The sequence below is a fragment of the Esox lucius genome, chromosome 7, assembly GCF_011004845.1.
Source record: "Esox lucius isolate fEsoLuc1 chromosome 7, fEsoLuc1.pri, whole genome shotgun sequence".
Lineage (NCBI taxonomy): Eukaryota > Metazoa > Chordata > Actinopteri > Esociformes > Esocidae > Esox > Esox lucius.
This window is the reverse complement of record NC_047575.1, coordinates 29,219,988-29,231,860: the sequence shown is the minus strand read 5'-3', so window position 1 is coordinate 29,231,860 and position 11,873 is coordinate 29,219,988. Positions and strand designations below refer to the sequence as shown.

The 11,873-nt window shown below is 39.5% G+C and overlaps 2 protein-coding genes and 1 long non-coding RNA gene across 4 annotated transcripts in view; 2 read left to right on the top strand and 1 right to left on the bottom strand.

Moving 5' to 3' along the window:
* Positions 1–207: 207 nt before the first annotated feature.
* Positions 208–7,276, bottom strand: LOC117594719. The gene is made up of 3 exons (XR_004575954.1): positions 6,883–7,276; positions 392–543; positions 208–296 (listed from the first exon to the last, which is right to left on the bottom strand). It is a non-coding gene; the product is annotated as an uncharacterized LOC117594719 (long non-coding RNA).
* tlcd5b (TLC domain containing 5b) lies at positions 2,026–4,212 on the top strand. Its single transcript, XM_010870323.3, has 3 exons — positions 2,026–2,317; positions 2,699–2,929; positions 3,016–4,212. The coding sequence occupies exons 2-3, from the start codon at positions 2,740–2,742 to the stop codon at positions 3,558–3,560; spliced, it is 735 nt and encodes a 244-aa protein (XP_010868625.1). The 5' UTR covers positions 2,026–2,317; positions 2,699–2,739; the 3' UTR covers positions 3,561–4,212.
* arhgef12b (Rho guanine nucleotide exchange factor (GEF) 12b) overlaps positions 5,391–11,873 on the top strand; it is a 90,658-nt gene continuing 84,175 nt past the window's right edge. For both annotated transcript variants that reach the window (XM_013134593.4, XM_029120924.2), the window contains exon 1: positions 5,391–6,324. In XM_013134593.4, coding sequence (XP_012990047.3) covers positions 6,293–6,324 — 32 coding nt within the window. In that variant the 5' untranslated portion in view covers positions 5,391–6,292. The remainder of the gene's footprint in view (positions 6,325–11,873) is intronic.

Sequence of the window (11,873 nt, the reverse complement as noted above, 5' to 3'; positions counted from 1 at the left end):
ATGTGATCTATCAGTGGTCCAGTGGTAGTCCTTTTGGCCTGAGTACCCCGTTTCGAAATTCTACGGTGGGCCAGTGTCACGGTAAGTCTTGCGCAGGAACCCAAAAGCAGACCAGGACGAGGTAAGTAGAAGGTGAGTATTTATTTGGATTTTGAATGTGGGAAAACGATTAGGTTCCGTTGGTCGGCAGGGAGTGAGGCAGGAAGACGGGAGGCTTGTGTGCTGATCCAAAATGTGCTGCAGTGAGGTAGATGGCCAGGCAGGTATGAGTGACGATCCAGTTGAGTAACTGTAGACTGAGGTACAGGCGGCAGATTAGCGACAGGCAACAAAACAAAAACAGCAAAAGGACTTTCCAAAATTAGCAGCTTGATACGGGAGCTAAACGTACGCTAACGAACCGGCAGGGAATGGATGTCTGGTCGTGGCTTATAATGGTGCAGGGAATGGTAATCAGGACCAGGTATGCAGATCGCAGCAGGTGTAGTGGTTGGAGACTCAGCCGGGATGAGTTCAGGAAACTCAGGAAAAACGAACTTCAGACTAGAGACAAAAACAAAACACTGGCAAAACAGGCTCAAGATGCTGGTACCATGACAGCCAGAGTGATTTTATTTAAAGATATCTGCAGGCTCAACAAATAAAACTTAAGTCATGCCTGTGCTTCACATCAGGAGTGAACACAGCAAGGAAAATTGACTTGTAGTTGGGGTTAAATCCAGTATTCTTCACCAGAGAATACTGGATTTTGTGTGATTCAGGGCCTTCGAAGCTTGTATTGTTCCTATATCCTGTTCTATTCCGCCTACTCATTTGCGCTGCTCGTTAGGTCATCTCAGTTTTTGAATGTGGATTACTGCCATCTACTGGATCAAATAAATATTTCTGCTGTGATACTTAGTCTTTAGCATCCTTATTGGGGGTAGAATTTGGTCCTTTTTGTCTCAGACCTGCCTATTTAGCGGTAGCAGAGACTAAACAGTGAATGACTTGGCTGGCTGAAGTCCTCAGCAATTATTTTTACCTTTTTCTGACACTGCATGGTATAGAGGTTTGGGATGGCCTTTAAGTATTTGAATAATAAATAAGTTATTGATGGCTGTAATTTAAAATACTACGGTTCTAACACTGACTGGCTTGGGAATGTTGAGCCAACGTCTCTGTATCTATCTGCACATTCTAAAGTATCAAGCACTAATTCCCCTGTTATCCTGGTAATTAATAATCTATTGTGACCATGGGACATTTGGGTCAGCATAACATATGTGTTGGGTGAAGACGTGAAGGAAAGCTTGAGGCACAGGACTAATCATTCAAATTCAGTAGTGCAGCATTCTAACACAGAGACTACAAGAAAATAGCCGGATGTGAATTCCAGCTCAGAGGCAAAGTTTGTCCACAGGTAATTCCCACCCAAATCAAAAAGACACTCGCCAGGAGGGGTGAAGAAGGTGCTATCTGCAAGTTAACCTCCCTCATCTCGCCTGAACATCAATTTGACATCATCAGTTCTGTTGCATATAGCTCAGAATATGTCGGTGATTTAGACTACTTGTGTTTCTACATCATACTCATATTTTCCAGTATGAAGCAAGTGAGAATCATCGATATAGCCTTTGTAAAACAATTGACAACCAATGCTACCCATCATATGAATGCAGGGAGTGTAGACCACTTGTGTTATTCGCATTAGTCTGTGACTTTCACAGAGATTAGATTTCATTAAATTGTTATAAAACCAATGGTTACACTTGAATTATCTTTCCTTTAAATGCCAAGCCTGTCAATTGGAAATCCACACTGAATTTTACTTTAAAGTTAAACTAGAGAAAATGAGGTAAACTCAGTTTACTTTAAAGCTAAACTGAAACTGGATTTTAAGGCTACCTGTTTTCCAAGACTAGCCTATTCATGACAATGTATTATCTTATCCTAAAAGTTCCTGCTATAAAAACTGTTGCATGTAGTCTGCTGAAGAGACTATATGACTATAGGACCTTATGTTACTTGCTTGGTCAATAGCCAGGGTATCTGGAGAGAATGGACTAATCTGATAAGCAGACTAAAGCTGCTTGAGAACCAGGGGGAAGGGATGTAGACTAGCTAGGGGACTAATTGATTCTAGTAAGCGTCCTTGTCATTTTATTTGCAGTAAAAAAGTCAACATGAAATGCGTTTCAATTGTGCAAGGCCTTTTTGGACTTACTTCAAAAGAAAGGTCACAGCAACACCAATGGAGGCTGAAGGTGGCAGACATGTTTGAGTTGAGGTTTCTGAACTGGATTCCATGTTAGGATGCATGTGGAGTAAAAATAAGGTATGTAGACTGATATGCATTCTGGCCATATTATTATGACCACTATGTCCATGTATTAAGTGTTTTTTCTGTTTAATCCTGTTCCTAAAACTGGTTTTGGTCCAAATAAGATATAAGGTAACATATGTTACATTTCTTTCAAAGGATTGCATTGCGAATGCTACAAGTCCTAAGCCAGCTTTCCTGTACTACAACTGACACAACATAGCCATAGCTCCTGAACAAAACGTTAACACTGACTTTAAATAACAACACTACCAACAGGAATTCCAAAGATTTCAAATAAATAAAATGTAGCTTAGGCTGCAGCTGAATACAGGGCACAGAGCAGAGATGATTCCAGTGTCAGCCGGGATATTACATTGCCTCTTTTTGACACAGTACGTGAAGCTGTCCCTGGTTGCCCCTGTACGGTTACGACAATGCTACCACTGGAGGTGTGCTGCTGCCTGCTGGGCTGGATTTCACTCTACTTTGTGTTCTGTTACCTGAATGGCCAGCGGGACCAGGAATGGAACTGCCGGCTGGTGACCCTAACACACGGGGTCATCATCGTGTGCCTTACTGCATACATTTGCTTTATCGACGGTCCCTGGCCATTAACACATGCAGGTGAGGTTCATTAGCGGGCCGCAGAGCGTGGATGTATATTAAGCTTTGTCTTTATTGCTGACTGACCGTGTCCTGTTTGAACTCAGGTACGGAGAACACCCCGCTCCAGACCCAGGCCTTGGTTATTAGTCTGGGCTACTTCCTATTTGACTTTGGCTGGTGTATCTGCGTGCGCACCGAGGGCCCCATCATGCTGGCCCACCACACCATGAGCATTCTGGGCATCCTATTGACCCTGGGGCTGGGTGTGTCCGCAGTGGAGACATGTGCCGTGGTTTTCGGCAGCGAAATCACCAACCCCTTGCTCCAGGCCCGTTGGTTCCTAAGGCAGACGGGCCGTTACGACAGCCTGTGGGGGGACGTGGTGGACTTGCTGTTTATCCTACTCTTCGCAGTGGTGCGTGTCGGCGTGGGTGGTGTGATGCTCTACACTGAGCTCACCTCCCCCCGACCCAGTATCATCATCAAGGGAGGGGGCTTGGCCATGTATACCCTGGCCTGGGTGTTCATGGTGGACATTGCCAAGTTTGCCTGCAAGAAAAGCAGGACAAAGTATAAAAGGTGGCGTGAGAGATGTCATGAAAGGTGCGCGTTGAGAAAGGCGAATGGACACTCAGGGAAATCAGAATGAAGACTGGGGCGACAGAGGTGGAGGTATTTCCTGAGACACTTTGGGTGACTCTGAGCTGCAGTCATGATAACGTGATCCAGGGATCAGCCTGCAGGGTGAATGTGTGCAGTTGGCATTTTCCCCTTGTTTACATTTGATTGTTCAGTAACCTTTCAGAACTAAGCCCTGATTCAAGCTTATGCCTACAAATAAAACTATAAATTAATATGTTAACAACATGGAGTTGAGATAATAGAGGGAGGATTTTATATTCTTATTATTACTTTTATTATATTATTATAAATGTTGTACATCTTAAATATATTAATAAGCTTTTCTACATTTTAAATTATAGAATACCGTGCTTCAAAAGGTATGTGTAGCAGTTGCTTTTGACTACTTTGTAATCTACAATAACTTAAATACACAGAAAGTTACTATTTAATTCCCTGTACCTCATACCTTGAATCATTTTCTAGTATTATCCATTTACTGTTATCTAATCCAAAATGGTACTGCAATACATGATATGTCCTCTGTGTGACAGTGTATTCAAATACTATGTTTCCACTAGCGTCAACACGGTGGGTGCATCAAGTGTTCACCCCTGGATACTGTTGTTTTCGTCTACAGATAATGTACATTTGTTTTATTAAACACATTGATGTCAGAATCACTTTTGTATGGATGATTACATGTATCATAGATCTAAAGTGGTATCTATGGAGTTATTCGACCTCTGTATATTGTTAGCAAAACCTAACTAACAATTTGAATTACAGTAATGAGGCACCATTTTGTGGTTATTGAATTACAAAATAAATTAAATTGCAACATCCAATAACTAATACTGATTATATAAAAGGTATTATGTTCCCAGACAATATGCATTCATATAAAATGCATGTGAACATTCCAGGATGTAAACTCATACTGAACGCAGCTCTGATCCCAGAAGGCCACACAAAAAGCTGCATTTGGATTTATTCAACCTGGAAGAACAGGTATGTTGTCCATCACTGAACTAACTAACTGAGCTAATGATAGGCACAGCAACTGATTAAACTGAACACTTTCGGCCAAGTGTTTCAAATGGTTCTTAGTGGAACCATTAAATATATATAGTTAACCCTTCTACATTTTTCCTTGATGACTCTTTTGAGAACCACTAGCCTAAGCTGTACCATCATTATTTTAGTGTTTAGATTGTTATGCTATGATGCTATGGGCTAAATATTTGGTGAGAGATATGAGGAGACAAAGTAGGAAACGCCAGTATTTAAACACTGTTAGGCAGAATGTAGGCTACTATGTTCACAGAATTCAATTTTTGGCTCAAATAATTTGATCTGAAGCCTATAGCATTTCAGACATAAGGACATTTTATTTAACTATACAGTATAGCCTGCATAATGGTAGACAATATTTGGTAAATCATGTGCTCTGCTGAATCATAATGGCAGAGCTTGTTGATAGAATTCTATGTTGATGGCAAAATAAACACTATACAAGTTCCAGATACCTTCAGGAATGTTCAATAATTATCTAAATGGGCCATCTGGTTTGTCTTTAAAAATATATATATTCAATGTACTGGAGCTCTAGAATCATGACCACCGCAATGGCTGGCCAGCCAAACTTACATAAAGTTTTTGAAAGTTCGAGGCCAACTCTGGCGTTTTGGTTTCAACTAATTTCATTTGAAAAAAAACATCATAATTGAAACTGGGCCACAGGAACAAAATGTATAGTGACCGTGTTTCCTTTAACAGTTTTTGTTACGAATTGTGTCCTGACAGTGAGGAAAGGTGTCCCCCCCCTAGTTTTGGGGGTAGGGGTGGGAAAGCATTTCCTTTTTCCATCTGCACTCAAGTACAGTAGACTAGAGCAAAGAAGAGGCCTGTGCGAAAGTGAGGGTCATTCGTAAACTAACGGGGAGATTTGGTAGTGCTGTAACAATGTTTCACATTTTGTGAAAACATTTAGAACAGAGTGAGGATCACTTTTATTGTCAAAGTTGAAGAAATTCTTGCAGGCATGAAGGACCTAACGCGTAAAGGATCGGGAATACTACCATGAAAACATTTTGGAAGGGAAAATAAAGTTCCTACTTCGAGAGAAACCAAGCTTCAAATGATAGAACTTAACGAAAATAAAACAATGACAGTGATTATTCTGATCGATTAAGAACTAGTAAAGAAATCTGTAAATGAGCAACTTTGTGCCGTGTTATTTCACGTGGAAATAAATTAAATATATAGGTTAGCCAGTCTGCTAATAGTTCCCGGTGGTCTATTGACGAAGACGGATGCAGACAGCGGCAGGCGATGCCCATGCTACAATGCGTTCGCATTTAAGGTTTCACTTAAAGATATTGAGGGGTTAACGTTTGTTTTATTTTCTCGTAACATTTCACCATACTTAAAAGTATCTGTATAACATGCGTTGTTTCATAAACGTCCCCGTAATGGTTTTAAAGAAGAATATGTTTACAGTCATCTCAGACTTCTCTCTGGACATATTTTTTACATCAATAGCTGGAAAAACTAAAGAAACCGAATAAGCGAATTCAGATATACACTGGAATAGTCGATCTATTTTCTTCCTTTAATGGATTGAATATTTGTTCTCGTTGTGGAACGCCCTTGGACGGACATTGAAAGCTAATACGAAGTCGTTCCAAAATACAGAGTTTGTCTATTTGGTAAAAATGGTAGTTGGATAAAATCCGTGGGGAAAACAACGGAAGCCCAATGAGCAGCACACAGTCAACACTCACTGACAGGTAGGCTAATATCTTATTCCCACGATGCTTGTTATGGTAGCACAAGTCCTATATGGCTTTTCATTCAGTTGTGTTTCACCTATACCCCATTGTGTTGTTGCAATACAATGAAGTAGGCTATGGTTTCTAATGTTTCTCTATACAAAGAATGCAAAAGTAATGCAGTTGCAATTGTCCCTCTGTTGCCAAGGCTTTTGAAATTTTTATGTAGCCAGCAACATATTTTTATGTAAAATATATGCATATAATGGGATCTGTCCATGACGTTTTGATGCCCGGGAACCAAGTAATTTTTTGCTAGTTGATAAACTCCATGATGATTTGTTTGTTAAGTAATGCGATATACCATTTGTAGGGCATCTACCTATTCAAATGTCACTGCCTTACTGTGCCAGGACCATTGCATATCTTGTTCATCATAGAAAATTGGATAGCAGAGTACATACATTTTTGTGGAGGCAGTAACTTGCATTTGTTTGACCTGGGAAGTATGTGTTTGTACATGTGTGTGTGTGTGTGTGTGTGTAATGTATGTAGTTAAAGATTGAAACACAGTACCTCCGGTTTCATGCAGACCTTAACTTGGTTTTGAGAAGTTGTGAACCAGCTAAATTCTTCATGTTGAGTCTTGTACTGGATTGAATTAAGTCATCTGTTTGTTGAGGAGGGGAGGGGAGATGACAGGTGCTACTGTGGTTAGAGTGCGAAATATAGTGACATGGACAAAACAAGCTACACTAACATGGCAGAAGACTCTTGCAATGCTGTCTGATTTAACAGTATCACCAATTAAATAAATCCACCATACGACATATTTGGACAACAACAAAATACTTTGATAGTAGACTGCCATGCCCCCTTTACTTTTTTAAATTGTATGTGTCTAAGCAAGATCTTGTGGGACTGAGTCCTATTGAATCCAAAAGCATTTGTATTTTGCAGAACTGTTGTTAAATTTTCCATTGGTGCCAGTCTTGAATGCATCACCAGGCTTTCCGTTCATTGCACTTCACCAACCTAAATGTCAGGGAATGGAAAGTACATTTCTATCAGAAGTTTCCAGGACATTCACAGTACTTAATGCATTTTTACAGTTAAGAAACGACAGCATGTTTACACTATTCTATGAAAAAGATAGAAATTAGAGGCACTCAAAATTCTTCTTGCAAAGTCAGTCATTTGATGTGCTTAACCTCTGTAATCCTAACCAGATTAAGTAATAATATTTTTCCAGTTGTTATATTTAACTACAATTACCATAATCTATTCAGCCCCAGGTCAAGAAACAAGAATGGACTTTGGAAACAGAAAAGAGATTGACGGAATAAGGTTGTACTATTGATAGTTGTTGGAGTTAATAATCAGTCTTAATGTATGCCATATCTACTTTAAATAAATTGGTTGCTGAAATAATTTTGCCAGACACTTCTGCTGCAGAATAGCTAGCCTGCTTACTTACTAGTACAACTAAGAGAAGAATAGACAAACAGCATTAAATGGTTGTCTGGCTACGAGTGGGGCAGGGATGAGAGAATGATGACTGAAATTATTATGCAATTATACAAATATTCTGCATTTTAGTGGTTTAGCATGTTTGTGTGATGTACAGGAGCAATTCATTTTAAGATCCTTGCTCCAGGGCACAGTGCCATATTATCCAAATTGTGGGCTCTGTGTCACATCAACGTTTATTTTATTGTTGTCTTAGCCAACCGCTAACCCTGACAGTAAAGCTAGCTAAGCTAAACATAATACCTATGTCACTGTTTGTTTATTGTTAGCTTTTTCGCCCATTTGCAAATATTTTCACTAACAACAATGTTGTAACTGAATCTATTAATAACAGCTATTTTTTTTGGTGATAATTTAAGGTTAGACAAAAGTTTTAGCTGTCTATTTAAGGATGAAAATCTGATTTTAAGAAAATTTGTAAAAATGTGCTAGGTAATGACAAACACTAATGCTAGCTTACGATTAAGTGCTTCAAACACATACATTTAACATCTTTTTGGTGTATAGAACAAAATTAAGACATTTGTCTTTCCTAGTCCATGTGGAGATGATGAAATGTCATTTACATGTATTTTATTCTGCTATTGTTTAAACAAAACAGTGCAAGAAGAGCTGTTTGGTATTTTAACCAGGTTAGCTAGCTGGCTGAAGAATGTAATCATGATGTACATTCTATACAATGGTCTGTTTATGTTAACATTTTCAAACGAAACTGTTTCATGTGCAGTAGTTTATGAATAAAGTAGTTAGGAGAATATAGGGAGTCAAATAAAATGGTGACAGAGTTAGGTCATAGCATTCAACAAGGGATGGGTAATAATAATGTAATTATAAAATAAGAATTTCTATCCGGTTAGAAAAATACAGTATGGTTTAAAGACATTTATCTAAGCAATAAGTGTCCTTTTATTTTTGTACCCCACTATATAACATTGAAGTAAACACAAAGAAACATTAATCTGATTAAAAGAAACAAAAAGTATTGTGTTTTTTAAACAAGCCAGGATTTTGTGTGGGCTCCTTAGAATACAAAACGGAAGCAATACAAAACTGAAGCAATTCGCTTTGGTAGGCAGTGATCCTGCACAGCTTCAATTATTTTGAGATCAGGGCGCTGAGGTAGTCAGTCCAGCCTAATACTGTGAGTGTTCCATCAACAGACTTCTTATCCAAGTAGGTCTTATTAATCTTTACAGAGTTTTAGGGGTTATCGTGAAAGATAATGTTTTTGCTAGTCAGTCAAAGATGGCCAATTATTATAAGATCGTAAGGCATCCATGGCTTTGTGTCAACCGTACCTCCCAGGAATTATGTTCGTATGGAACTATTTTATGAATGGCGATTACATTAGTTCTGAACATAAATCTGTGCAATTACATTCATTTACTATCAACATATCCCAAGTGCTATCGGTTGTTAATGACTTGCTAATACGTTTCTCATTATCTCATTAACATTTTGCTATTTTGTTGGTCCTTAACATAGTGATGGCCATTCGAGGCTTCATTACCATTCTTCTAGCTGCAGGATAATATGCTAGAAGGGCTAACTCAGATTTTCTATTCAAAATAAAAGCCATCATTGAAATACAGTGGGGAGAACAAGTATTTGATACACTGCCGATTTTGCAGGTTTTCCCACTTACAAAGCATGTAGAGGTCTGTAATTTTTATCATAGGTACACTTCAATTCTGAGAGACGGAATCTAAAACAAAAATCCAGAAAATCACATTGTATGATTTTTAATTAATTCATTTGGATTTTATTGCATGACATAAGTATTTGATACATACATATTTGGTACAGAAACCTTTGTTTGCAATTACAGAGATGATACGTTTCCTGTAGTTCTTGACCAGGTTTGCACACACTGCAGCAGGGATTTTGGCCCACTCCTCCATACAGACCTTCTCCAGATCCTTCAGGTTTCGGGGCTGTCGCTGGGCAACACAGACTTTCAGCTCCCTCCAAAGATTTTCTATTGGGTTCAGGTCTGGAGACTGGCTAGGCCACTCCACGACCTTGAGGTGCTTCTCATCAGACCACATGACTCCCATTCCTCCTCTGGATCATCCAGGTGGTCATTGGCAAACTTCAGACGGGCCTGGGCATGCGCTGGCTGAGCAGGGGGACCTTGCATGCACTGCAGGATTTTAATTCATGACGGCGTAGTGTGTTACTAATGGTTTTCTTTGAGACTGTGGTCCCAGCTCTCTTCAGGTCATTGACCAGTTCCTGCTGTGTAGTTCTGGGCTGATCCCTCACCTTCCTCATGATCATTGATGCCCCACGAGGTGAGATCTTGCATGGAGCCCCAGACAGAGGGAGATTGACCGTTATCTTGAACTTCTTCCATGTTCTAATAATTGCGCCAACAGTTGTTGCCTTCTCACCAAGCTGCTTGCCTATTGTCCTGTAGCCCATCCCAGCCTTGTGCATGTCTAAAATTTTATCCCTGATGTCCTTACACATCTCTTTGGTCTTGGCCATTGTGGTGAGGTTGGAGTCTGTTTGATTGTGTGTGTGGACAGGTGTCTTTTATACAGGTAACAAGTTCAAACAGGTGGCGGTAATACAGGTAATAAGTGGAGAACAGGGGGGCTTCTTAAAGAAAAACTAACAGGTCTGTGAGAGCCGGAATTCTTACTGGTTGGTAGGTGATCAAATGCTTATGTCATGCAATAAAATTATTATTTTTTGCTATTACCAGGTTGTTTATTGCACTCATCTGGCATACAAGTTCTGAATTACTCCCTTATTAGAAAGGGAATAGGATAACCAGAAGTGCTTGGGTCCTCTAGGACCGGAGTTAAATAGCGCTGAGCTAAGGCTTGACAATTTCATCACATCTCGCTCCTTTGAAAATAAAATTAACAATGGTTTCAGCCAGGTCATCATTAAAATTTGACTGGTTAAATAACATTTAAATAAAATATTTTAATGAAACAATGCTGCCTTGCAAAGTGTAATTCCTATTGTCATCTAGGTAGAGTTAGGATATTCTGTACGTTTTTAACTATAACTACTGTTTCAGTAATGGCTGCAATAGATTTATTTTGTAAATTATTTATGTTTGTGTAGTATAGTCAATCGATTGAAAATGTTTTAATATCCCCAGCATAAGACAATACTCTTTGGTTATTAACTCCTACATTTGGTTAATGTTGTGTTCAGACAAGACTTATTTTGTTTATTAATATTGAAAAATGTGTGCATGAAAATGTAACATCCATAATGCTGGAGTTGTCCACATGCATTAAGCTATCACTGGAGGAATGTTATCGACAGTCTAAATTCTCTACACCCTACAAAATGCTGAAGACCTTCACCAATGCCTTTTATGGCTGTAGGTTCACCTTTTTTTTGCTGTTTGCCTATAACTAAAGCCCTTTGTGTTGGCACTGGCTCCAGTATGTATATATCTGGTGCATACAGAAAGGCATGATAGTGTTTGTAACTATCATGTTGTAAAAGCACTTTGTGACAACTGCTGATGTAAAACCGTCTTTATAAAATACATTTGATTTGAAGGTCCTTAACAGTGTTCAAGGAGATAAGCTCCTCCACATCCCAGCACAATCCTGCTAATTTAAAATACACTTTTGAAGGCTTCTACGGAAACAAGCACTAATCAGTCCTGAATGCTACTATGAGCTGATAGGATCTGACATACAGGCAGATTGACAAATGAGTTGTCATCCAAAAGTAAGCACCATTAACATGCATAGTTAAATTCATGGCCAACCAAGAAAACCCTTTTTAATTGCTCTTATGTCTCTGAACTCATACACTGACTTCCACAGGAGGGCCAGTACCTTCAGGGCCAATTGGACGTATCATGCAGATGAATGCCTCATGAAGGCTGGGACATTCGACTGTCTCTCTTTGCTCTTTGTCAACATTTTTAGCTGATCTGGGTATTTCTCACTCTCTACCCACTCCTCCCCTCCCTGCGGGAAGTGGTGACATCACTGATAAACAATGTCAGGCCGGCCAGGCCACCAGCCCTTCCTCACACGGCCGCTGGCCAGAGCGCT